The following is a 27,251-nucleotide window of genomic DNA, read 5'->3' as shown; positions in this document are numbered from 1 at the left end:
ATTGCCTCAAAGCATATTGGGCTCAAGAATTTATCTTCTGCGAGTTATCTCAAGTTCTCGTGTCATCTTTGCTTCTATTTGGTGTGCTTACACTTGGAGCTGCCCTGCCCTGGCACGTAGAGTCGTGGCTGGGTTGAACAGTTGTAAAACTTTGTGGTTCCTCTCTTGTCTGTGGGGTTTTGTGTAGAAAACTCATGGGTCTGGTGCATGGGGATAACTCTGAGCTGTCAGCTACTTGCAGACTGCCTCATGTTGTCTTGCAGGTCCCCAAGGCCGATTCCAATCCCTGCAGTCACCGATGCTACCGCTTTTCCCAGCATCCACCCTTCCACGTCATGGAGCAGCAGTGGGAAGATGTGTTGAAGTGTCCTTGTCAGTGGAGTGTTGTGAGCAAGGGCTGCAGCCAGTGTGTAAGCTGAAGAAGGGTGTCTGTCTGTGAGAGTGTGTGTGTGTCTGTCTGCGTGTGTCAGTGTGTGAGAGCGTGTGTGTTGACTGGTTCTAACCTTATGTGTGTGTGATTTTTGCCTTTCAGGTTTTTCAACTGATTTTTAACTTTATAATAAGAAAACACCCACTTGTGAGCTTTTTTTATTCCCCTATCTGGGTTTTGTTTTTCCTTGGTCCCATCCTGTCTGTGAGGCAAAGTTCATCGCCAAGGTTTGGGTGCAGCCAAACAAACAGCCTCCCTCTCAGGGTGGAGAGTACACAGTGGAGGTTAGGGATACAGGGAAAAGGTGCACCAGCCCTCACACCACCCCTGACAGCACCATTTTCCCCCCTAGCGTCAGCACAGTGCAGCAACCCTGGTGATGCCTTTTCCTGGTCTTGACATCAAGAGTCAGACACGGTTAGAAGGGGAAAAGGGATTTTACCTTGGTATTTATTGTAAGGATCCTTAGGTGCACACCTCCAGGTCACATGCATTGAGATGCACCCCGCTGAGTCTGTCTGTTTTCCCCCCAACATCGGGTATCACATTATAGGTGTTACTAATTAGCAGATCTATCAAAGATTCCCCAATGAGAGGCTCAAGTGAGCCCCCCTCCCCAAGGAACCTGTCCCTGGATGGTTCTATCTTGGTTTACAGAATGTGTTCTGGAGAGGACCTTGGGCTCTGGGCCACACTGATCCCTGGCTACGAAGCTTCTAAAATGTTGAGTCTCTCAGCTTGCCAAACAAGTCCAAGAATGTAGGCAAAAAGCACCAGGAATACAGAAGTTGTAAAAAAGGTATAACAGGGGTATAAAAGAAAAGGCAAAAATCTTCATGGCATCATTTTCCCCCTTTTAGAGACTAACACAACTCTATCTTGTCTAGTCTCTACTCTATTCTTTACCCACTGGCAGTGATTGGATTGTCCCTTTGGGGGATGCTGGGGTTTAGATCATTCCATCCATTTGCCTGCTGACATTTCCCAGCCCAGGGGCTTTGGCTGCCAGGGCAGCACAAAGATTGTTCCCTGTGTGGTGCCCAGATTTGGGGTTTGGCTTTGCTAGTTCACATGAATTGTACCCAAAGCCCTGAATTCCCTGCTGAATTGCCACTGGAATAGCCTCCCAGTGCCTCCTGGAGCATGGATATTCCCATGCAGAGCTGCCTATTTAACAGCAGGTGTGTCAGGAAGCAGCAGAGCTTCCAGGGAAGCTCAGTAGGGTCAGTACAAGGACAGGTTCATGTTCCATAGAATTTGCTGTTTGTAACCCTCATCCCCCAGCCCCCCCAATGTCCCTGGGGCACCTGACAGAGTTCCCTGGAATTCAGCTGCCTGCACCCCCCGAGCTCGGGCTCCAGGTGATATTTGGAAGCAGGAGAAGGCGCTGGCCGGACGCGCTCCGCCCGTGCTGAGGCAGCCCCTGTGCCCATGGGAGGACTTCTCTCCCTGCAGGAGCTGATTTCATTCCAGAGCCTCAGGAGTGGCCTCTGGAAGTTCTTTTCCCTCAGGAAAGGGATGCACATCCCTGCCTTCAGGGCACCTGCAGTGTGAGCCACCTGGGAAAGCTTTCCATCAGCTGTGCAGTTCCAGCTGGCTCCCCAAAAACTGCCAACTCCATCCAAAGAGATTTCTCTGCCTCTGACCTTTCATTTGAAGGCATCTCTGAGGGCATTGCTTGGCATTTCATTGCTGTGGGGGAAGCTTGCCTTGGCTTTAACGCTGCTGAGGGATGATGTCCTCAGGCTGGAAGGGAAGGCATTTTGGGTGGCTGGGACATAGCTGGCAGGTGTGTGGGAGGTCGGCAGCGGGAATTGCTGTCTGAGCCCCTCTGCAAACAGCCCGTGCCGACATTCCCCGGTGCCAGCTGTTCCTTGGGGTATTTTTGGGGCATCAGTGGGGTCTGTCGGGGCCGAAGCATCTCCGGGTGCCTGTTCAGAGCAGCCCCTGGCCGAGGGGCCGCGGGCAGCCCTTTATCCATGTCCATCCCAGCGCTGCCTGGGCCCTGGAGTGGAGTCACGGAGGAGTTGGAAATTGTGACTTTGGCTATGTCAGCGCTCCACGTCCTGGGAATTATTTTTCTTGGGATACTTTTGCTACAGAGGCAGTGGCTTTTGTCAGAAGCGCCACATGAAGAATTTTGCAAATGGCTCCTCCTTTCCTCCTGGTTAAAAACACCCCTTCCCTGCAGCATGTCCCATTCTCCGACTGCCTTCCCTCTCCCAATAGCCTCTTCCCCTTCCTTGTTTCACTTCCCTGAGGGGTCATTGTCCCTCCAGCAGCAGAGGCGCTGGAATGCTGGCAGTACTTGTAAGGCAGCTGGGTGCCTGTAAGAATAAATTTCCACTCTGCAAAGAGCTCTGGGATCATTGCCAAAACCTCCCCTGCGCCTAAGGAAGTACCTTTGAGCTGCTCCTCATCCTCTGCTGTCCGCATCCCGTCCTCATCTTGGCTCAGCATCCCCATGTCCGCTCCACTTCCATGCCGTGCCGTCCCCTCGCAGAGGTTTCCCAGCCGGTGGCCGCGCTCCGTCTCTGAGCCTGTTGGGCTCTGCTGCCCTCCAGTGGGACGATTTGGGATCGCCGGCATCCAGACCCCCTCTGACCTCCTCCAGACCCTGCCGGACTCCTCTGACAACCTCCAGAGCCCCCCCCGGGACCGCCTTTCCCCCCCCACCCCCCAAGAGCTCCACTCCTGCCCCACTCCACCCAGGATCCTGGGCCATGTCTCTGCTTCTTCTCCCAGCCATTCGTGCTCTTAACCCTTAAAATGATCAATTTAGCAAAGGGATGACACTGAAGAGCTTTTAGCTGAAATTACAGCTCATGACTTAACCTTCCCTCCAGGCCTGACGCACTCAGATGTCTCAGGTACTTAAACAGCGGAGAGAGCAGCATTTCTGCCCCACTTGCCACAGCAGCCGCAGCCGTGTGTGCCCACAGACAGAGAGAGTCAGTGCGGGGTGAAAATGCCCCTGTGGGAGATTCCCCCGGAGGCAGAGCAATGCTCTCTCTGGCTGCCTTTGCATCTCCCCACCGGGCCAAGGGCTGAGCCTCGGGCACTGGGGGATCTGTCTCTCATGAATCATCTCCTTCAGTGGGTGAGGTGGGAGGTGGGGACACGGAGCTCAGCTCCAGGCATGGACACTGTTCAGCAGGGGATGCATAAATAACATAGAGAATAAAAATATTTGGCTCCCCCGCAGTTATTCAAAGAGCAACCGGACAAAAAGATAAAAGGATGTAAAGGTTTGCACACGGGGCAATAAACATGGCTGGAACCAGTGCAGAAACAGATCAGGAGGCCTGCGGTGGTTTTGGGGCAAATGCTGTAACAAGAAGCAACAGTGCATGGCCAAAGGAAAAGTTCAAGGCGAGGTCACCTTTAATATGGCAGCACTCAGTGAATAGGAGCACCAGAGACCCCTCCTGATGAACCTCCAGGATCATGAAAGGACTTGCAGGACTTTTTAATGCCTGTATATGGTTATAATGGATAAAACCTTTCTGTAAAGTCTCCCCACACACACAGAACAAGGAGAGATCCTCCTGTGCATTCAGAGCAATTAAAAAATTCCTACTTACTCATGCTTCATATTAAGTTAGAAAGTTTATTCCAACCAATTTCATTGTCAATGCGCAGAAGGGAAGCGCAGGGCAGAGGCGGAAGCACCTGGGGAGGGCACTGCGGTCACCAGGAGAGGGTGGCAGGAACAGAGCAGCTGCAGGAGGAGAGGAAGGTGGGGCAGGGAGGAAGGAGAACATTGCACTGACCTGTTCAGTGTGGGGCAGCAGCAGGCACAGGGGCTCTGTCCCGATCAGCGGCGCTTCCTGGCACCCCTTGCTCCTTTGGGATCCACATCCTAAAGCGGCTCCTCGCAGGTCAGGAACACGAAGGAGAAAGTGCCCAGATCACCAGGAGGTGCCCACTGCTGTCCCACCAGCTCCTCTCCGTGCCCTGTCCTCGTGTTGCTCCCCAAGGCTCGGTGGGGTCACAGGGCAGTCGAAACCGGTTTTACAACTTTGGCTTCCTCAGAGCTCCACTTCTTGAAGTTATCTCTCTTGAATTTTTTTTTTCTTTATCACAAAGGAATTGACTTTTGTCAAAAAGGTCCACGTGAACAATTTTGCAAATGACTCCTCTTTTCCCCCTGGTTAGAAACACTCCTTCCCTGCAGAATGTCCTGTTCCCTGACTACCTTCCCTCTTCTGACAGGCTCCTACCTTTCCTCGTTTCACTTCCCTGAGGGGTCATGATCCCTCCAGCAGCAGGGGGATGCTGGTGGTGCTGGTGGCACTGGAATGCTGGCAGTGCTGGCAGTGCTGGTGGGGCAGGTGGGTGCTTGTCAGAAGGAACCATGCCAGGGGGATTTTTGGGATCACAGTCGTGAGGGGCACGATCCCTTTGGGGGAACAGTGTTCTAGAAACCAGAAGGGAGGAGGAAATCCATGCTCCAGTGTGCTCCCGGCAGAGCTTCCTTCCCGCATCGTCCTTGGCACTGCCCCTGCTCCCTTCTCCTGCTGGAATACAGTGTGGGAGGCTGATCCTGTGGATATTTATTGATCTGGTGGCTCAAGGAACCCCTCAGCCACTGCCCCATGGTCCTCCCTCGGTGCAGTTGAAGAGTTCAACGGGCTCAGGGCCCCCATGTCCCCGGTGTCATCACTGCTGCAGGCCGTGTTTTCTTCTGACTCCTGGAAGACCTTCTGGAGGGAGTTCCTGAGGGACTTCATGGAGCGCTGCCTCCAGCTCTTTGTTACAGAGAAGTAGATGAAGGGGTTGATGGTGCTGTGGATGCAGGCGAACAGGAAAATGACCTGGGAGGACACAGTGGTGTAGCCGAGCTGCTGCAGGAAATTCCAGACACTAATGGGGAGAGTGAGGAGCACAATGAGGAAGACAATGATGTCGAGCCTCTTGAGTTGCTGCTGCTGCTGGCAGCTACCCTTGAAATGGATGAAGAGGATTGCACTGGAAATGACCACGGATGGAGCAAAGACGAGGAAGCTGAGGATGTACAGGGAGATGAGAGCCACCCGGCAGTGCTGGTGTTCCTGTGACTGGCACAGGGAAGTCACTGCGGAAATGGCAGCGATGACAGCGATGGACAGGGCCCAGAGCAGGGCACTCACCACCACCCATGACAGGTCCTGGGGAAGGTGGCAGAAGTACCCACGTGGGCAGAGGATGGACCTGCACCTCTCGATGCTGATGGCCGTCAGCCGGTACAGCCCAACGCTGTAGAACAACACGAACAGGAGGAAAAGGAAGCGAATGTATGCTGGGGGCAGGATGGCAGAGCAGGACAAATCCTCCAGCAGGAAAAGCAGGGAAGAGGGGACCATGAAGATGAGGAAGAGGAAGTCGATAATGGCCAGGTCAAGGATGTAGGCAGTGATGGGTTTCATGGTGTCCCTCTTGATGCGGAAGCCAAGGAACCAGAAGACAGCCGCGTTCCCGGCCACCCCACAGAGGCTGATGAGCAGCGTGGCACTGTGTATGGCCACGTCGGTGACACCTATGTCACACAGATTGGCTTCTTCCGTGGGAGAGGCAGAAGGTGGGAACACGGAGCTCAGCTCCATGGATGGACGCTGGGCAGGCGCTGGGATGTGGCCCCGGCTGTGCTCAGAGTGGATGGGCAGTCAGTGCTTGGAGAATCCAGGGATGGACCAAGCGGCTCCTCAGCAGCTCCCTGCAGCAGGAAGGGTTCGGTGGAGAGAAGTGAGATGTGCAGGGGAGGAGGGCGGTGGGAATGGTGGGGTGGGAGAGGGAGGGGGGAGGGTTGGGCTGTTTGGATGGGAACTGATAAAGAACATAGAGAATAAACATTTTCAGCTCCCCTGCAGTTGCTAAAAACCTGACTGGGCAAAAAGATAAAAGTATGTGAAAGTGTGCACACAGGATGATAAACGTGGCTGGAGGCAGTGCAGGAACAGATCAGGAGGCCTGCAGTGGTTCTGGGGCAGTTCTGTAACAAGAAGCAACAGTGCATGGCCAAAGGAAAAGTTCAAGGCGAGGTCACCTTTAATATGGGAGCACTCAGTGAATACGAGCACCAGAGACCCCTCCTGATGAACCTCCAGGATCATGAAAGGACTCCCAGGAGGAGGTGGATGCATGGAAATGAGTCCTAGGAAAGTGATGTTTATGTATCAGACAAGAACCACGCCTTAATGCCTCTGTGTGTTTCTAATGGAAAAAACCCCTGTTGTAAAGGCTCCCCCCAAAAAAAGAACAAGGAGAGATCCTCCTGTGTGTCCTGCACAGGTAAAGAATTCCTGCTTGCTCACACTTCCCATAGTGTTAGAAAGTTTATTCTGGCTCATTTGGGTGTTAAGATACAGACAGGATGCACAGGAAAAGAGGGGGGATCTGGGGAGGGCACTGCAGTCACCAGGAGAGGGTGGCAGGCACAGAGCAGCTGCAGGAGGAGAGGAAGGTGGGGCAGGGAGGAAGGAGAACATTGCACTGACCTGTTCAGTGTGGGGCAGCAGCAGGCACAGGGGCTCTGTCCCGATCAGCGGCGCTTCCTGGCACCCCTTGCTCCTTTGGGATCCACATCCTAAAGCGGCTCCTCGCAGGTCAGGAACACGAAGGAGAAAGTGCCCAGATCACCAGGAGGTGCCCACTGCTGTCCCACCAGCTCCTCTCTGTGCCCTGTCCCTTGTGTTGCTCCCCCACACTCAGTGGAGTCACAGGAGAGTTGGAAATTGCGACTTTGGGTATGTCAGAGCTCCACTTCCCTGGAGTTATTTGTCTTGGCATTTTTTTGCTACAGATGAAGTGGCTTTTGTCAGAAGCCCCACATGAACAATTTTGCAAATGGCTCCTCCTTTCCTCCTGATTAGAAACACTCCTTCCCTGCAGAATGTCCCATTCTCCGACTGACTTCCCTCTCCCAACAGGCTCCTACCATTCCTCGTTTCTCTTTCCTGAGGGGTCATGGTCACTCCAGCAGCAGAGGGATGCTGGTGGTACTGGTGGCACTGGAATGTTGGCAGTGCTGGTGAGGCAGGTGGGTGCTTGTCAGAAGTAATTCCCATTCCGAGAACAGCTCCGTGATCATTGCCAAAACCTCCCCACAGCCCAAGGATGCACAGCTGAGCTGCTCCCAATCCTATCCTCATCCCATTCTCATTCCTGCTCTCCATCCCCAATGCCACCCCGCCCTCCATCCTCACCCCATCCCCATCCCCATCCCCACCCCACCCCACCCCACCCCACCCTATCCCATCCCATCCCATCCCATCCCATCCCATCCCATCCCATCCCATCCCATCCCATCCCATCCCACCCCACCCCACCCCACCCCATCCCACCCCACCCCACCCCACCCCACCCCATCCCATCCCATCCCATCCCATGCCATCCCATCCCATCCCATCCCATCCCATCCCATCCCATCCCATCCCATCCCATCCCATCCCATCCCATCCCATCCCATCCCATCCCATCCCATCCCCATCCCATCCCATCCCCATCCCCATCCCATCCCTTCCCATCCCATCCCCATCCCCATCCCATCCCTTCCCATCCCATCCCCATCCCCATCCCCATCCCCATCCCCATCCCATCCCATCCCATCCCACCCCGCACGTTTCCCATCCAGCAGCCTCTCCCCACCTTGAAGCGCTGCCCGTCGGGCTCTGCTGCTCTCCAGCGCGGACATTTGGGATCGGCAGCATCCAGAGATTCCTGACCCCTCCTGACCCCTCGCACACGCCCAGACCCCCCCGGGGCCGCCTTCCCCCCGACAGCCCCGCTCCTGCCCCGCTCCAGCCGGGACCAGGCCCATCTTTGCCGTGGCACTCCCGGAGCAGCCGGGGCCGTGCTGAGCCCCTGGGCCATCCTGCCCGTGCCGCCTGTGCCGGTGCCAGCCCAGCTCCGGGCACTCGGGATCACGGGTGCTCCGGGCAGGTGAATGTGGCCTGGGAACAGCTCTGTGGCCAAGTGAGCAGCAGAGGAACTGAAGGATGCTCTTCCCCGGCACAGCTGCTGCTTTGTGCTCTGGGGCAGCGCTGCCGCTGCTGGGCTTCCTCGGGGAAAACAGCTCCTTTAGGATGTGCTTTGCTGCAAAGGTTTCCCTGAGCTGGGTGTCTGCAGGAGGCGTCGGGATACCAGTGCCAGGAGTTTTCCGTGGTTTCCAGGCTCTTGGACACAGCACGTTCCGGGCAATTTACCAGCGTGAGGCAGAGCAAAATGGGTGCCATTGGACTCTGCAAGTGCAGTTCAGGCAGACGTTGATCTTTTAACTTTTCCATGGCAGGTGCGAATTCTTGGGCATGTGGGAGTCTGCCTTGACTTGCAGGGATTGAAGGGTTTAGGTGTGGAATTGTTTGGCCAGCTTGCTCCAAGGCATGGTGTAGTTCTGGAAGTGCCCCACAGCTCCCAGGACCGAGGGGCTGCTGGCTGGGTGCTGGTTCTGCTCTGCCCTGGGAACTGGGAGCCCCTGGGAGGGCTGGGGGTGACACCTGGACATGGGCTGGGGAAGCCTGGAATTGTATCGCAGCACTTTTCTATGCAGCTCTATGGGCCGGTGTGTGCTGAACGAAGCGGCTCTTCAGCACAATAAGTTCAGCAGTTTGGAAAAACCATGGAATATCTCCGAGTTAATGATGGGAGAGGGTTGGGGCTGCTCCCTGATAACGTGCAGGGCTCGGAGTGGGAAACGAAGATGGGGAGAGGAGTGGGGGCTGCTCCTCGCTCTCGGGGCGCCGCGGGCGCTGCGCAGCCTTCCCCTTTTACTTCCCAATTCCTCCTTTTGTGCCTCCTTTTCCCTTGGGGATGCGCCCGGGCCGCATTCCAGCGGCCGCCATGGCAACAGCGCGTGGGGGCGATGGGGTGGGCGGGGTTTGCCGCGTGATTGACGGGGCCGGCGGCCAATGGGAACGCGGGGCGGGCTCGGGGCTGGCCAATGGGGAGGCGTGGCGGGGCTGCGCGCGGCCAGTTGGAATCGGCGGGAGCGGTTGGGGCGGGCGGGCATGGACGGGCCCGGGCGGTGAGCGAGGAGCGGGAGATCGGGATGGGGAACGGGATGGGGAACGGGATGGGGAATGGGATGGGGAACGGGGATACGGGATGGGGAACGGGATGGGGAACGGGATGGGGAACGGGGAACGGGATGGGGAACGGGGATACGGGATGGGGAACGGGGAACGGGATGGGGAATGGGATAGGGAACGGGGGAACGGGATGGGGGAACAGGGGAACGGGATGGGGGAGCGGGGGAACGGGATGGGGAACGGGGGAACGGGATGGGGGAGCAGGGGAACCGGATGGGGAACGGGGGAACGGGATGAGAAGCGGGGAACGGGATGGGGAACGGGGGAACCGGATCGGGAACGGGATGGGGGAGCGGGGGAACGGGATGGGGGATGGGGGAGCGGGGGAACGGGATGAGGAATGGGAGAACGGGATGGGGAAGCGGCATCGGGGGTGCCCCGTCCCCCGGAGCTGTGCGGATGCCGCGGCCGTGGGGGTGGCAGAGCCTCCGCCCACCCCGGGCGCTTCCCACCCTCTGCGATCCCGGCCTGAGCCGGGCTCTTCCCTGCAGGGATTACGAGGCTCAGATCCGGCATTTCCGAGGGCCCGAGCCGCGGGAGCCGTGGGACGGCTGAGCACGGCCCTGGCTCGGGGTGCCCCATCCCTGCCCCGCTGTTGCCCCGTCCCTGCCCCATCCCTGCCCCGCTGTTGCCCCGTCCCTGGCTCGGAGCTGACTCCGGAATGGTTTGCAGGTCCCTGCAGTGGGCAGGGGAATGCCTCCCGCTCCAAGAGAAGCAGAGCCGCTGGCCCGGGCTCCTGGAGGAGCTGCTGAAGGTGTTCGTGGGCGACAAGAGGGATAATGAATTGCTGCCAGGCAGCCCAGGATTGTTCCCAAACGTCATCCCCTGGCTCTGTAAGTTGGTAAGGTCTTGTTCTCCCCAAGCCCATATCCAGAGCCCCGTGCTGGGAATAAAGTAATTCCTGGCTTTCCAATACTAAAAATGCAGCACCAGAGTAGGGTTCTGTTAACCTGATGATTTAGGGGATATTTGGCAAAAATTGATGGTGGGCCAGGTTGGACTGAGCTTTTAACACTCCCTGGATTCACGGGATCGGGGATTCCAGCGTGCACCACACAGGTTTTTTCAGGGAAATCCCTTGATCCCCAAATCCGTATGAGTTCAAAGCAAAAAAGCCCTGAGAGCTGAAGGCAACAGGATGTTTCTTGGGAATGTTGAAGTATTCGGTGTGTCCGAAATGTTGGCTTTGAATTAATGCAGATGGTCCAGGATTGTGTGTTCAGAGTTTAGGCATGGCCAGGTCTGGATTTGCATTTGTGGGCACTGAGTGTTCCTTGTGTCAGCTTTAGGTCTGGATTGCTGGGAATTGTCAGAGAAAAGAGAAGAGAATTGAAATGCAGAGCTCTGTTCTTGGAGAAAGGATCAGAATGGGAGAAAAGAGGGTGTGGAACTGCTGGGAGCTCCTGGAGTGAGGGAAAGGATGCAAGAGGTGGAAACAAAAGCTGTGGAACAAAGCCCAAAAAGGGGGCTGTAAGTTTGTCTCATACCTCTTTAAACTTTCAAGAAGTGTCATCTAAGGTGATCTGATGCAATGTTAGCTTTGGATAAATAATTTTAATAGTTTTCTGGGTATGATATGAGACCCTTTATCCCAGCTCACCCATCTGTGCTCATTTGTCTCTTGTATCTAATTTAAATCATCAGTGTCATATGGTGGGGGTTTTTTACTTATAAGGATGCTAGAAGGAATTAGAGCAAGGGCTTGGATCTGAACCCCACTGGCCGCTGCCTTTGCTGTTTTGTCTGCCATAGCATTTCCCAGTTCAGGGATGGTGTTACCCTGGGAGTGTCCCCTACAATGCATTATAGCCACTTTTGAAGGTTTTACCACTGCTTCCAGTAACTGCATGATTTCAGTAGCATGCTTGATTTCTTTCCTCTATGAGGTTAATAAACCCCTTTCTTTCCAGATAGCCCCGTGAGCGTGTACCACCCCAAAAGCATACCTGGAATCAGTCCAAATGTTGAGAGGTTTTCCTTTGGCCAATGCCAAGGCTCGAGTTAGGGCTGTTATTTCAGCCTTTTGAGCTGATGTCCCCACAGGTAATGGTTTTGCCTCAATGTCAGTGTCTGTGGCTGTAACTGCATACCCAGCGAGCCGCTCACCATCCTTGACATAACTGCTCCCATTGGAACCAGTTTTTCCACATTTTCTAGCCGAGAGTCCTTCAAGACTGAGCTTCTGAGCTTACCCTGCAGCAAACTGCAGAAGGTATGAAAGCAGACAGGCACACTTGCAGGTTTGAGGCACCCTGGTGAACAGAGCCAGTTTCAACCCACACGAGTGGGTTTTCATCCACGCTGAACACCTTGGCAAAAGACCTGAGGGGAGGAAGCTGGAGGGTGCTGCAGCAGTGGGGGGGATGGAGTCATCTCTGGAGCTCTCTGGAGTATGTGGATGGTGTGGGATACCCCATAGGCTGAAACTCTGCAGACTTTGTGGCTTGGTGATGTTTGCTTCTGGCACCTTCAGGTGAAGGTGTTGAAGCAGGAGGAGGAGAAGAGGCAGAATTAGAAAGCACTTGGGTATCTCAGGCAAAACATGCAACATTTCCAAAGTGAATGCAGCTGCTCGCTGTGCAACTGAGCCATGGCCCACTTGGAACCCCAGAATGACCTTGTTTGCTGCACAGACAGTAAACCATCTGCTGCTTGGGGTCAAACAGGACACCTGAGGAAGCGTTTTGCAAACACAGAGTGCCACTTGTGCAATATTTTGGCGAATGAATTAGACCCTGAGGTGAGCACGAGCTCAGTGAGGCTACACCTGAGTGCCCAGAGGCTCGGAGGTTTTCTGTGTCAGCAGAGCTCTGTCTGTGCTGCTGCAAAAAAGGGCTCTGCTGGGCAATAAGATGCTTTTATTTTCTCTGAGATCCTAGTCCATGTTGGGGGTCAGATGATGAGTTTTTGGACCAGACACGTGGCACTCCTGCTTTCTTCACTCTGTTCCTGCTCTGGGATTTCTCCCGTTGCTTCCATCAGGCTGGCTGAGCTTGGGAGCACTCCTGCAGCGTGAGCTCATGTCCCAGAGCTGTTTGCTGGGGCTGTTTGGGATACTGGGAGAGCTCATGTCCCAGAGCTGTTTGCTGGGGCTGTTTGGGATACTGGGACTTGAGAAGAGCCATTCAAAGGTGGAAACGAAGTTCCTTTCTCCTTTTTCACTTTTCCCCAAGTGGGATGTAAAGCTTTTGTTTTATTTTTAGTGGTGTGTCAAGGCAGGAATGCTCTGGCAGTGATGCATCTCTTGGGGAGTATTTGTCAGCTCCCACAGAGCCCAAATCGAGGTCAATATTTAGGCTCATTTTACTGCTGAATGGACTGCTCTGCCCTGGGTTAATTACTTGGCCAGGGTAGTGGTCCAGCCTTTAAGCTGGGAATAGACACCACTGACTGCCCTCATCCTGTCTCCCTTTGGTTATCATGTGCCTTCAGCATTTATTGTTGGAAAGTCAGCGTGATCTGATAGCTAAGAACAGGCAAAACAGTTGGATCCTGCTTCCTTGTGTAGCTGTGGGTTTGGGTAGGCTGGGCTTCCTCCCCTTCTAGCTGCCCTGTTAAAAAACCTCAAAATTTCTCTCTGTTGTTGGTCCTGTTGGTCTGTAGAACATTCTGGAGCTAATTCCAGGCTTGTCCATCAGGGCCTGTGGTTCCAGCCGTGTCAGGCCTTTCCAAGCTGTCCACGTTGCAGCAGTGCCAAGTTTTACATGTTGTCTGAGTTGGCTGGTGCATTATTTTATTCCAAACATCAGGGAGTATAAAACAATTTACATCAGCAGAAGCCCACAGCCTGTACCCGTCTTGAGCCTGTCAGTGAAAATCCAGCAAAACGCCGGGGAAATTCCAGAGCTGAGGGAGGATTTGTCAGCTGCCAGCAGTGAAGTTTTGGGGCTTGCCAATTTAAAGGGAGCTCGCAGCTCTTCAGCTGGAAAACTGCAAGAAGCCAACTACAGGGGCCACCTTGTAAGAAAAAGAGAAAGCTTCGTTCTGTTTGCCATGTGCAGGCTCCAGATTTGCTGCCTGTAAACAAACCTGGGCTCACTCAGTTTCTCCCTTGTCACAGAAAATCCTTCAGGAAGGCTGCTGCTCATCTTGCTTTCAGCTCCATGGCTGCTCTTACCTCCCAGGCTCAAAAGCGACCTGAATTCATTTTCTGCTTCCAACAGGAGTCTTCCCATTCCATCTGTTACCCCTCATGATCCAGAGCCAAAGGATAAACATGCAAACCAGGTTTTTCAGGAGGGTCAGGCAGGAAAAAAGGACTCCTCTGTGCCACGTTAGCTGGGCAGAAGAGGAAGGAGCTGAACTGCCCACTTGGGTTTTCCCTGTGGAGTATTCCCAGCAATGCCTGCTCTGAGAAGTTATTTATTGGGAAAGGGTGAAAAATGCATCTGATTCTGAAGGAAGATGTATCAATGCTACAGAAGGAAAGATTGTAGCCCTTCCGTGCTGTTTTTCAGCACCATTTGCTCAAATGCTCTGTTCTGCCAACATCTGAGCTATTGATTGAAACCATCAGTGGCTGCAACACTTGGTAGTTTTTGTCCTGTGTGTAATCTAAGCTTAACTTTGTCTGGAGCAGAAAGCAGAGCTGGGTCGAAGTTAATTCTTCCTGATACAGTGTCAAAATCCTGCCCAAGCAGGATTGATTGGTGGATTGATTGATTGGTTTGCAGTGGTCAGTGCATAAAGAGCCCCTGTGCCATGGCTGTTTCTGAATCCCCAGTGACCATCCAGTGGTCTCCTCGTTGTAGGTCCTAAATTTCCTGTTTGGAAGAAGCATGGCTTTGATCTTACTTTGTTCCTTTTTACTTGGTGATTTCTAGGTGCATTGTTAGAAATAATTAGAGCCTCCAGCTCCTTCCCTCATGGTTCACTGGGTTCTTCCCCTGTGTTCAGAAAATGCCTGGCACGACTAAACGTTCCTTCTGGAATTGCTTGAGACAGGAGTGCTTCGGTCACATGGATCACATTTATGGAAAGACACCAGTTCAGAATAAAGAGAATATTAACAGCCCAGTTACTAATGGGAATTGTCTCCAAAAAGTCCTGCTTGGCATAGCATGGGCATCCAACTGGCAGGAAAGGAAGGAAAATCAGTAATAACCTGCAGAGCCTGCTGCTGAGACCTGTGTTTGCTTGAGCTGCATCCTCAATATCCCTGAGAGGAATCCCTGCTTTCAGAGCTGGTTGAGGCTTTTCAGGACAAATCTCTTCTCCAGATGGATCTTTCCAGACTCTCACTGATCTGTCATGAGGCTTTTTTCCCCTCTGTTCCTTTTAACTGCAGGTTTATGGAATTTTATTAAGTGCAATAGCTACATCATTGCCTGTCTTTTAGATTTATCTGTGGCCTAGTCTTTCCTAATTCCAATTTAATGTATTTATGTCCGAATTCTTTTATTTTACAGCCATACCCTATTGTTTCCATGCAGTATCAGGAGCAGAACTTGATACACTTAGTTCCTTTGAAAAGGTCTGCAATAAAACAAGTTCTGGGGTCTCTTGTCTGAGAGGTCTGAGTATCTTTCCATCCCGTCTGCAGCTGCCTTGCCATGCAGAAATAGGTCTACAGGAGTAAGAAAAGTAGACCCTGATCCAGTCATTTGCCTTGAGAGAGCAAAATGCTGTGATCATGCATGTGATCAGAATTTAACAGCACTTAAATCCACTCAGAGTATCCCCGAAGTCAACAGAAAGATGTGTCCACATATTCCAGCCCCATCCCCATGCCACAGCCCATCGATTTTATTTTTTCCCCCAGAGCTGTTTGGAAAGGAATATAGTGATTCAATAGGGGGAAAGGGAAGGAAGCCTTACATTGCACTGTGCCATTAGGGCATTGCTTGTGCAGACAGGGCCCATAAAATCGTGCCTCCCTTTTAAAAGGGAAAAAAAAGCTATTTGCTATCCATGAAAGCTTAGTCTGGTGGATTTATTAGGAGGATAAAAAGGTTGTAAACAGGTAAGATCAACTTCCTTGACCAGCACAGGGAGAGAGGCTGTTACCCTGCATTTTTCTGACTTTCACCTGTTAATGTCAGCCTTAATTGTGATTTTGAGGTGCTCATTCACAAGGAGAGGGCATGAGCAGCCCTATTTTAGAGGCCAGTAAGCTGCAACCCCCATGTACCTATTGACTGAAATTAACTGTTCAGTGGCAGTGCTGTTCCTGGCCTTAGGCTGAATCATTTGTTTGCTGAGCCCACACTAAATAGTTGCAATACATGGAATATATTCCACAATCTTGAGATCTGAGAACATCTAAAAAGAGGAGCCAGTAGCTTTAGCACATTTATGATGAGCAGCTGCTGTTTATGGGCCATCTCAGCACATATTCAGCAGTAACTTCTAGATCAAAACGACCAAAAAATGACATTTTGACAGAGTCAGAGCCCATGGAAGTGGCACTCCAGCACAGGTGCTCCTGGTATTTTAACCAGCAGGCTGAAGAGAGAGCCAGGATGAAGTGTTCCTGGAATATTAAAGGGAAGGGAATTAGAACGAGTCTGGCTAAAGTCAGTGGGTGACTGACACCTGTAATGCTTCCATTCCTGGAATACTCCTGCCTGTGCCTGGCATCACCTCTTGAGGTGTTTTTACATCTCATCACTTTTTTTTTGATTGTTCATTTCTTTCTAGCTCAAAGACTGCAGGACTGCAGTGCGAGCGATGACCTTGGCAGTGCTGAAGGGAATTAATTGCAGACCCTGAGGATCAGATCCATCCAAGTGTAACTGCTGAAGCTGGCAGTGCTCTCCACTCTCAATTAGATACTTTCCCCCTTCTCTTTTATGTTGTTTGTATAAACAAACGCTGCTCAATTTTACTTTTTTTTTCCAACTCTACATATCTCACACCTGGGGCAGACCAGCTTTTCTTCCACGTTGCTGGCTGTTAGCAATTTGTAGTGTTATTGTAGTGCTTCCAGAGGAGCCCCCTGCATCTTCTGATCTTTCTGGTTTGGGGCAGGGGTGTGGTACAAACAGAGATTATATAAATTCTCTGCAAAATTGTGAGGAGGAGAAGAATCTCAGTGTGTATGAAATGGAGCAGCACAGAGCAGACTACGTGGAGAGTAAAGAGACAGGGGAAATATTACAGGTACAAAAGAGCAAAAGAATTTGATGATAAAAGCTGTGTGTGAAGCTGTGGGGTAAAAAGTCAGGGTTTTGGGCTGTCTTGAGACCTTGCTGCTGGATTTTTGATGGTTTGAGATGTCTCAGATGTCACTGGTACAGGTGGGACAGGACACCTGAAAAATCACCCATTTCATGTGCTCAGCTGAGCCTGGTTTTGAGCAGGGGGTTTGGACTGAATGATCTCCAAAAGTGCCTTCCAACCCCAGCTGTGCTGTGCTTCTGTGGTTCTCATTTCAGTGTTTGCCCTCAGAGTTGTTGAACATCTCTCCACTTGGTGATTTCCCACTTGACAGGAATCAATACCTTGTTCCCTGGAACTGGTTCTTCTGCAGGCAGTGGTTGGTCCTCACCAGGGCTGGCAGGTTGTTGAGGGTTTTGCTGTTATTGTTCCTGACATCTTTGGAACACATTGCTGAGAGCAAAGCTGCACTGTAGAGTCAATAATTCTGGGTATAATTTATGATAATGGCAACAATCATTCTCTCTCTCTGACCTCGTGGAGATTAGACCTAAGCTTTCCCCGGGGTAATCCTAGGTCGGTGTGTCTCTGCTTGGTTTCCTTTTCCGAGGCAGTTTGCACTTCCCTGTCCCATCCCTGTGCTGCCCTGACCTCGTGGTCACTTACAGAGCTCAACTGCACCATTTTAATCACACGGTTTTTACAGCAGCTGCTGAAATGTGTGTTTTAAAAAGCACCCCTGCTCTGCAAGACAAATCCTGTTCAAATGAGCTGCGTGTCTGAGCTGATTCAGCCCTGGTTTTAGATTCTTCTGGGCCTGAAGCACCTGGTGTTGGTCCCGTGGGTGCTGGTCTAACGTGTTTGCTGAGAGAGGAGGGACCAGGCTGTGCTTTGCTGGTGATGCTGCTGGAAGGGGCACTTCCAGCCTGGAGTCAAAGGAGTTCCACTGGAGAGTTTGTACCTGCAGGTCTCTCTTCCCGGGAAAGATTGGAAAGTCTGTCATGATGGCTAGAGAGTAGAAGGGGGATGCAGAAGCTGGAAGGTTTTATTCCTAGGCTTGCTGGAAAACTCTCTGCTGCTGGAGGGAATTTGCTTAAGGATTCCTGACCCCTTTGGCTTCGTTCAGAAATGGAAAAGATCCTTCCAGAGAAACAGGGGGCTCTCGTGAGACAGGTGCTGCAGGACTGGGGACCTTTTCAGTGGGAAAGGATGAGTTGTCTGGGATGCAGTTCCAGAAGGTGGTCTAAGAGGAATAGTTGAGAGGAATGGGAGCATGTTAGCCTGAAATTATAGCAGGGCTAACATAACCTGCTCAGAACTCAGCTGCTTGTAATTACCCTGCTCCCAGCAGCCAGCCAGAGGGATTAAGAGTTCCCTCTGTCAGCTCTGCACTGTGCCAGGTAGCCAGTGCTCAGTTCCCTGGTGGGGCTGCCAAAATTCTTGAGGAAGGATCTCTCTGAAGAGTTGGTGCAGTGGAACATCACAGAAACATAGGTGCCTTAAGTGACTTTCCATCTGGGCATCCCATTCTTCCTTGTACAAGAAGTTACAACAGTGTAATTAACACACTTTGGGGCCACTTTTGTTCTGCTGAACTGTCTGTGCTGAGACACTCAAGATACCTAAAGACAAGTGGCCAAACTGGCTTAATCTGAGAGCACAGTTTGCCCCAGTGTAGTGGCAGAGTTTTGGCTCTGTCCATCTTCACTCACAGTCAGGGCTCAGAGGTACCTGCTGCAAAGAAAATATCATGAAAACCAGTTTGTTTCTCAAAAAATGTTGTTTCTTCAGGCTTTTTTTTTGAGGTAGAAACCCTGGGAAGAAAGGTGTATCCTATGTCTCTCATACATTTTATTGATGACTCTTTTTTTGGTGTTTGGAATGCAGAGCACTGGGTGCTGGGAGAACAGTTGATTCAAGCAACAGGTACTGAAGTGTTGAGCAGGTGAAGATTTTAGAACACTGATACTTTCCTCAAAAACCTGAAAAAGAATAATTGTGCAATGTGAATTGAGTGCAATGGTGTTAGAATAGATTCATGTTTAGCTTTGTCATTTGTATCTTATCAATCATCGATACTCCTGGGCTTTTAGATCTGCTTTTTTGGCAGCAGCATTTTAACGGGGCTGAAAAGAAAAAAAAATATCATTACAATTTGGCATTAGAAGCAAAAATCAGTGTTTTCTCATGCTGGTCATTAGCTGGGTGGGCAGCTGGAGCTTGAGATTCCTCCGTGTTCCTGTAGGAACCGCAGTGCTGCACCCTCAGCCATGGTCAGCACGAAGCAGGTTGGGCCTGTTGCAAGAACAGGTTTTATCTGAGCATAAGAAATCTTCATTCTCTTATCCCTATTAGAATGTTTATCTCATCTGTTAATACGAGACTATTAGAGTGTGGCTTTTTAGGGAGAGAGAGATGGGGTAACAGATAACTTGATGTGGAGCCTTGAGTGACAATTGGGTTTTTTCATCTACCTGTGCTGCAGGTGTCGGGGTGTAAACAAACATTGCTGCTCTCTTAGTCAGTCATTTGCCATCTGGGCATAAAATCTGCAACTCTGTAGTTCACAGTCCATGAGAAATTGATAGAAAGCTTTGCTAATTTGACAAGCTGCTTTGTAGGAGGGTATTGCTTATGCCTCTGGCCCTCTGCTGGTGCTGGTATTTGGCCACAGCGTCCTGAGGGTGCCAGGGCAAGAGCTTTTTTTCCATGTGTCCTGTCAGCATTGCTCTTGGTTAGGCCACACTGTGACCTGCTGAAAGATCTCCTGCATCCATATATCGAGGTATTTTAATTGCTCTCATTTGAAGTTCAGTAGAAGTTCCTACCCTGTAGCAGGCAAAGCAAGAGGCTGCTCAGCAGCACTGCTGGCACTGAAAGCAGACTTAATAGCTGGAATTTGTGGCATCTGCCGAGAAGCTCCAAGTGTTGAAATGTAGTGCATGCGTGCTCTAAATTTCGGGTATTTGAAAACTGGAGGAATTTGAGCTTGGCCAATTAAATCCACCTACCAGGATCCCAGAGTTAGGCTGTTGTGTCTGCCATTCCCAGTGCTGTTCAGGTTCAGTTAGATTCTATCCCAGGTCTAGAACCACAGAAAGAGTTTGCAATGGGGAGGTTTTGCAGTCCTAAACACAAAATGGAAGAATGAGATGATTTCTAGTCTGGCATAGAAGGACTTCATTGCAACCATTGTTTTCTTGGAATTCAGGACACTTTTGCTTGCATTTCTCATATCTGTACCCTTATGTGGCACTGTTCATTCAGTTATTTAAGGCAAAATGCAAACATGGAACTCCTTCTGCTTTCCAGTAAAAAGCAGAAACAAATTCATTCACCACTGGAGCTTCCTCTTCATTCTGCACAGCAGCTCTTTGGTGTTTTAAGACAAGAACTGAGGAGCAGAGCAGAAGCTCCTTGAAGATTTAGGGGAAATGTGTTCATTGAGCAGTTTGCCATTAGGACAGAGCGATGTCCTCCTGCAAAACAATAATTTAAAGAAACTTTAGAAATGCCACACTGGCATCTCTTTGATCCAGCAGGGATGTTACTCCTCCTTCTGAAATTTGATTAATGGCAGATTTTGTGTCTTACCTGGCACTGTTAGAGAGAAGAGTGCTGTCCCTTCATTCACAAATGCTACACCCTGTGGGCTTTGAATGCCCTTTATTTAAGCAAATGGACTCTTAAATGACATTATTGGGTGGAGTGGGTACCTGATTTTAGAGCACACATTGCATTATTGTGCCTAAGAGAGCTCCAAACCCGAGTGTGTTGGTGTGTTCTTAGTGCCTTCATGCTAAATTAATTCCTGGAACATCTCAGATTCCAGGAATGTGAAAAGCCAAAAGATTCCTCGGGTTTTCATGAAGAAAGCACTGACATCAGCAGCGGGGTGACTGACAGACACAGGGCATCCCTGCTCACAGGAGTGTGACATCAGTCAAGTCACTAGTAAAACAGGAGTTTCATCAACTTTTCCTTAGTCCTGAAAGGGAAAGAATCATCTTAGCATCATCTTTCTAACCTTGAAGTGTTTTGCCTCTAGATACCAGTATTCTGTGTTTTAAAATGTCTTATTTGAAACACTAGTTAGGTTTTGGCTTGTGCTGGGATGTGAATGGGAAACGTTTCCCTGTTTATTGTGAAAACCCCTTTGCCTCGGTAAGAATTGTCTTTGTTTAACTGAACAAACTTTTCCAGCTATAATTAATGGAACAGCTCTCAGTATTCCAGAAACATGTTTCTCTTCCTGGCTCTTTGCTCACACAGCTTTTAGCTCGGGAGCTCCGGGCAGTTTTCATGAGCGTGGCAACGCTCCCTGTCAGGATTTTACAACTGGGCCCTGAAAACGAGTTCAGCAATTGAGTCTGGCAGATTGGTTTTGGCTCCAGAGCCAGCATATGCTTTGAACATGTGCACATTGGCAGATCACATTGAAGTCATAGCTCAAAGGGCTGCTATCTCAATCCTGCTCCTGCTGTAGGGAATTACGTGTAATGGGCAAAAAAGAGATTGGGGAAGCAGGAGTCTCGGCCCTGGGTAGCGAAGAACCACGCTGACCCCTGGTAAATCTGCTTGCAGGTAGCATGGGATTTTGTTTGTTTTGGTTTAATTTTGTTAGTTTGCCAGTGTAGCTGCTGGAATGCACCGTAGGAGTTACCTCTTGGTTTTTCTGCCCACAGGATCAAGGCTGGTCCAAGAGGAGCAGCCACCCCACTCTGGCTCTGTGCCCGTGTCTATCTCTGACTGTCACCTAACGTGCTGTTACAGGCTCATTCCTTTCATGCATGTAAATTGTGCTCATGTCCTGCTCCAAAAGGTGCCAGTGTTTTCCTTTGCTGCTGGAATTGTCAGGCATGGCAAGGTGTTCTGGGTCGGTCTCCTCAGGGTGGCTCCTGGGTGCCAGGACTCCACATGTTGGACTGGTTGGATCTTGTCTGGAAAGTGTTCTGTGCTTGCAAACCAGGGCAGTCACCTTTGTGTAAGAGCTGGGAAAGGCTTGGATGTGGTGTAGATGGCCTGGCCAGAGCCACTGTTGGAATCATGGAATCAGGATAATGGAATGGTTTGGGTTAGAAGGGGCCTTAAAGATGATCTTGTTCCATGCCACTGCCATGGGCAGGGACACCTCCCACTGTCCCAGGCTGCTCCAAGTCCTGTCCAACCTGGTCTTGGGCACTTGCAGGGATGCAGGGGCAGCCACAGCTTCTCTGGGAATCTGTTCCAAGAATGCCTCACTACCCCTACAGGGAAGAATTCCTTCCCAATATTCCATCTAACGCTGCCCTCTGTCAGTGTGAAGCCATTCCCCCTTGTTCTGTCGCTCCAGGCCCTTGTCCCCAGTCCCTCTCCAGCTCTCCTGGAGCCCCTTTAGGCCCTGGAAGGGGCTCGGAGGTCTCCGTGGATCCTTCTCTTCTCCAGGCTGAGCAATCCCAGCTCTCCCAGCCTGGCTCCAGAGCCGAGGTGTTCCAGACCTCGGAGCATCTCCATGGCCTCCCCTGGATTTGCTCCATATTAACTGAGGTCAGGAGTGCAATTAGGTCCAGACTCATGGAAGAATAGTTCATCTCCCAAATTGTTTGCAGTAGTTTCCACCTTACAGAGAGTTTTAGGTCACTGAGGAGTTGGGAGCAGCAGCAGGAGCAGGTTTGGTGGTTTCCCTTCCTCTGTTTCCTCCGTGTCCATCAGGATCCTGACAGCTCCGTGTGGGGCTGGGGGGACAGATGGAAACCAGTCACATCCTTGACCCCATAACTGTGACCATACTGTCACAGATAAACTATCATGTATATTTATCTGCCTCTTGTCAGCAACTGTACACACTTTAAAGTTGGTTTTCATTATTTTCTGCCTCTCTAGAAACCTTCCTCCTGCCCCAGCTTTGCAGATGTTACAAGTATGTGTTTCTAATGAGACACATGGCACATTCCAGAGCAGCACCAGTGCTTGTTTCCAGCCTGAAAATGGAACCTTTTCCCTGTTGGTAAAGTAAAGTCAAGTTTGTAAAATGTGATTACAATAAATAAACCATAGGCTTGAGAGCTCTTTTTAAGTTTCGTAGTGAGTTCCCAATGATTACTTAATGTTTTTTTTTTTTTTTGTGAGCTCCAATTTAGTTTTTCCTGTGCTTTGGAGTAACATGAAGTAAAACCTGTCTGATGCTGCACCTTATTTTTAAGCATGGTTTGCAAAGGATGGAAAAGGGTGTTATTTCTGTCTGTGGTAAGAAGGATCAGAGCTGCCAGTTCTAGATTTAAATTACTCTTGTACCATTTTATATTCTCTAAGCAGAGGAAACTCTGAAGGCAGATTCGGTGGAGAAAGGATCCCAAGAAATAGAATATTATCCAGATGGCTTTCATTCCATTAGTGTCTGACTGCAGGATAACTCTCTAAACTCAGGGCATAGCCAAGCCAAGGCCTTAGTAACTTGATAAAGATCCACTAAAATTCAAGAACTCTTATCTTCTGAGATGTGAGCCAGTCCTTGTTTTAAGGGAATGCAGAAGAACACTTCTTGGGGTCAGTTGGATGGGATAGTGGTAATGGAAAGATTAATGGAGGCAGGACTGAATTAACAAGGTTTGGTTGAAGTTGCAAACACTCAAGGATATTTTTCGTGTTCCTAGCGGAGGAGCATAACAATAACAATAAATAATAAATAATCCTGTACCTCTGGGTTATTTAGAACAACAGACACAGTTACTACAAAAGCTGCTCAGGTGACCGAGGCTGAGCAGCTCCTTCCTGCTGCCGTGACCTTCCAGTCCACATTCCCTCCTCAGGGGGGATTTATCCGTGCCAGGCTCCCCCGTGCACGCCCGGGCAGCCACGAAGCGTCCTCCTGCCTCAGCCAGCGCTCACTAATGGATTTGTGCCCTCGTTCCCAGCCCCTTCATGCTGCTGCCGCCGCTGATGGAGTGGATGCGGGTGGCCATCACCTACGCCGAGCACCGGCGCAGCCGCACCGTGGACAGCGATGACATCCGGCAGACGGCCAGGCTGCTCCTGCCGGGGCTGGACTGCGAGCCTCGCCAGCTCAAGTACGTGGGCTAAGCTTTGGAAAGGTCCTCCAGCCCTGCAGCTTCTCGAAGCGTTGTTTTGCTGCCTTCCCCAGAAGCCAGATCTCACTGTGCTGTGTTTAACCTTCTGGTACTTCGAGAGATGAAGGAACTGTGGCCAAACTCTGCAGAAAGATTTTTGTCTTTCTGAAAGTTAAATATGAAATACAAGTATTTGGGTTTGGGGTTTTTTGATGCCTCAGCCTTAATTACAAGATTATTCTTTGCTTTTTAAGAGAGCTTGAATGAAAGATTTAAACTAATGAAAAAACCCCGTTGGTTCCACAGCACATTATTTGATCCTTTAAAGCAGTCGTTTTGTATCCAGCACATTCAGAGGGAAAGGAGATCTTGACATTGATTGATTGATTGATTGATTGATTTCTGGCTTGCTGTGGGATAGGAACAATGTGCAAAGACAAGTGCCATCCCTTCAAAAACCTTTGCTTTTCTGTGGTTCACTGGATTTCAAGTGGAGTGATTTTATTTCACTTTTTTTTTACAGAGTTGTTCTTTTTCTTCTTACTATTATATAAAGATTTGCATCATATTCTGTGCAATGCTGTAGATTATGATACCAGTTGGAACAAGGTTGTGATAGCCTGGCTGTAGGATTTTATATGAGATTCATCCTGAATCTTCTACGTGAGGTGATGAGTGGTTTGCTCCTCTGGCAGGCTGTCCAGGCTCTCCAGAGGAGGATGGCTGTGCTGAAAGCACCTCATTTATCAGAGGAACTTGGCAGGCTGATATCTCACTCACTGAGAGTTTGCTCAAGAGCCTGTGCTGGGAACCAGACAGGTACAGGGGAAGGCATTCACCCTAAAATAACATCAAAGGGCTGAGCCTGCCAGTGCCCAGCTGAGATAGGAAACCTCCACTTGGGAAGTGATCCTTCAGTGAAGGAGACACTTCCAGGTCTGGGATTCAGAAGAATCTGAGCAGACAGCCAGAGGATTTACAGTAATAATCCCTGGGCTCCTTCCAGATGACAGAAAAGTTGTCTTGGTAGTCATCTGAAGGATAAGGATTTAGTAGATCCTCATAGACATGTTAAAGCACTTCCTTTAATTGAGTTGCTGGAAAAGCATTGAGGGTTTTCCCCTGCCTAAATTTGATTTTTATTTCATACTTTTTAACAGTTTCTATATTTTTTGCCCAGAAAAGACTAAAGATCCTTATCTTTTTTTATGGTATGGGCACCATCCAGGAATTGTTTTGTCTTTCACAGACCTGAGTGCTGCTTCAGCTCCTTCCGGAGACTGGATGCTAAAGCTGCTCCTGAGAAATTCCAGCAGGATCTGGGCTTCCGGATGCTGAACTGCGGGAGGACGGATCTGATCAACCAAGCCATCGATGCCCTGGGCCCTGATGGGGTGAACACCATGGATGATCAGGTGTGCCCCAGAACAAATGCTCACAACCCCAGAATTCCCTGCATCAGCAGCTCGCTCCTTCCTTTGCACCTGGCAAATCAATCCGAGGTCGTGTTTGTTGCCTCTCCAAGGGTTTTCTAGTTCTAGCTCGTGTTTTAGGCTGAAAATGCATCCCTTAAAACACAAAACAATACTTTCCCGGCCCACTCTCATGCCACCCCTCCAAAAACTCCCATTACAGCCTGGAGTGGATTGTTTATCAGCTGGAATGCCTGTTCCTTGGACGGGCTGTCTCAGGCACTGATGGCAGGCAGGTTAACACAGGGGCAGTGAATGGAAAGTCTGACAGGTGCTGGCTGAGAGGATGTCAGAGCAAAGTGGTTTCTCTCCCAGTGACTCTTCCCTCGGGCTCAACAGCCCAAATCCAGGCTGGGTCAGGGAGGAGTGACCACAAGGTGTTACTGTTTCGTGTCTCTTGGGCTTCCAGCCCTTTGGAATACAGGAAGCAGCACTGAGAACCCTGCCCCAGTGGCCTGGTGTCAGTCAGTGTTAGATTTGCTCCAAGTCCATCATGCTGATGTGTCTGTTTATCCATTTTTAACTGTTCCCTGCTCAGCTACACTGAGCCATAGGGATTTGGTAGTCCTGGGAGTCTCTGGCTGCTTCTGCTCGTGCTGTCAGTCCCATCAAGTAACAGCAGAGTCTGTCCTCTGGGGCATCATTCAATGCATGGAATTAGCTTTTAATTTAAAAAGGGGGAGAAAAAAAGCCACCTCTCCTAAATAAACACTCGTTGTAGCTGTCACAGGGAGGAGAATGAGCTGTCACATCTCTGGAACAGAGGATATTGAGCACTGGAAAGGGTTTACATTCAGGTAGAGAGGTTTTCTCACAGCCAGAGTTTTGCTGCAGTAGCATTTCAGACCCAGCTCTGAACCTGGCATGTCTTGCGTGGCACTTCCCACCTTCCTGCAGTTTTAAGGGAAGTCTGAAAGTGTACACAAAGAGTAGAAGCTGCTCCTGGACATAGCTGGGCCTTCAGTTGCCTTATTTACAAATCCAGTACCAGGAGCTCTCTGTGGTCACTGGGGCAGGTATCACATCATAGGTACTTCAGTAAAGTGACTGAGGTGGCAGGTTTATATTATGAAGGTTTCCCACTTGCTCTGTTACATTTTTAAATAACCTTTTGCAGTTCCTGTAGCCCAGAGAGGCCTGTCATTCTCTCAGAGATTATTTTGTGGTTTGCCTTGTGAGCCGCTGTGCCCCAACACCACAGACACGGGTGCCAGGACTGTCACTTCTTGCTGCAGGATGTTCCCTACCTCTCATCCAGCCAGCAACCTGGGAGCTGTCTGGCTTTTGTCAGCGTGGAGACCCCTGTGGGCAGCTCCCTGAGGAAGTTTGAGGCGTTTCTGCTGTCACTGACTGATGTCTCATCCTGTGGGTGTGATCCTCGTGCCAGCCCTGCTGTGAGCGGGGCAGCTCTGCCATCTTTGCCCCTCAGAGAGTGTTTTGGCACCAAGAAAAAGGGCAGGACATGGCCCCTCTGGAGACATTGTTGCTTGGAAATTCCCCACTTGACTCTGGAGCAACTCAGCTTTGTGTCCAAGCAAGTGCCTGCATGGCACTGCCAACCCCAGGCAGAGTTAAATCTAAGTTCTGGGAATGAACTCTGCCATAGCTGGAATAGGAACCCGAAGCTGAACTTTGCCTCCAGCTTGTTTTGCCCCTCTTGGTAAAGAATAAGGCAAAGGCAGATGCCCAAACTTGGGAAAACTGACGTAGGCATGAGAGAACTGCTGGACTAATTTAATACGAAGGCTTCAGATCCAGGTTTGGATTTGGACCACTCCCAGGGTGTGAGCATGTCCAGGATGTTCAGACCCACTTCTCCATCTGTGTGCATGGAGATTTGTGGGAAAGAACTCAGAACTCAGAAACCTGAGTTTGGGGCAGGTCCCTGTATTCAGTTCTGGTGGGGACCAGCCAGCACCCTGCTTTCAGGGGATTTGAGATGTTTAGGGAAACTCTTCTTTAGGAAATCTCTTCTTCCCTTTGCAAGGGGCAAGCAGGGAGTGCAAACCCAACATTACAAATTTTTAAAAGGACAACAGAAGTCTATAGAAGCCTACAGTTTTAGAACCCTGACTGGGGCTTGTGCCTGCAGACCTGAGTTTTGAATTCTCAGTTTACGTGTCTGTAATGAGTGTGGAAC

The 27,251-nt window shown here is 50.5% G+C and overlaps 2 protein-coding genes across 14 annotated transcripts in view; one reads left to right on the top strand and one right to left on the bottom strand.

Moving 5' to 3' along the window:
* Window positions 1-4,062: 4,062 nt before the first annotated feature.
* Window positions 4,063-7,100, bottom strand: LOC138112090 (mas-related G-protein coupled receptor member H-like). Its single transcript, XM_069018777.1, has 2 exons — window positions 6,907-7,100; window positions 4,063-6,125 (listed from the first exon to the last, which is right to left on the bottom strand). Exon 2 carries the CDS (start codon window positions 6,013-6,015, stop codon window positions 4,987-4,989), a length of 1,029 nt encoding a protein of 342 aa, XP_068874878.1. The 5' UTR covers window positions 6,016-6,125; window positions 6,907-7,100; the 3' UTR covers window positions 4,063-4,986.
* A 2,293-nt stretch (window positions 7,101-9,393) lies between these two features.
* Window positions 9,394-27,251, top strand: part of LOC138111062 (ankyrin repeat and BTB/POZ domain-containing protein 2-like) — a 45,219-nt gene continuing 27,361 nt past the window's right edge. For 8 of the 13 annotated variants that reach the window (XR_011151240.1, XR_011151237.1, XR_011151238.1 and 5 more), the window contains exons 1-5: window positions 9,394-9,431; window positions 10,168-10,328; window positions 22,456-22,579; window positions 23,487-23,639; window positions 24,889-25,054. Coding sequence is in view for 8 of the 13 variants with exons in the window: in XM_069016247.1 (XP_068872348.1) it covers window positions 22,506-22,579; window positions 23,487-23,639; window positions 24,889-25,054 (393 nt within the window). In the remaining 5 variants the exon portion in view is untranslated. Of the gene's footprint in view, window positions 9,432-10,167; window positions 10,337-10,778; window positions 10,966-11,405; window positions 11,539-22,455; window positions 22,580-23,486; window positions 23,640-24,888; window positions 25,055-27,251 lie in introns of all 13 variants that reach the window. The other 5 variants (XM_069016252.1, XM_069016248.1, XM_069016253.1 and 2 more) reach the window with 5 other exon arrangements.

This window comes from Aphelocoma coerulescens, chromosome 5 (assembly GCF_041296385.1).
Source record: "Aphelocoma coerulescens isolate FSJ_1873_10779 chromosome 5, UR_Acoe_1.0, whole genome shotgun sequence".
Classification (NCBI taxonomy): domain Eukaryota; kingdom Metazoa; phylum Chordata; class Aves; order Passeriformes; family Corvidae; genus Aphelocoma; species Aphelocoma coerulescens.
Note: the sequence above shows the minus strand (reverse complement) of the source record. Positions and strands in the feature narration are given on the sequence as shown.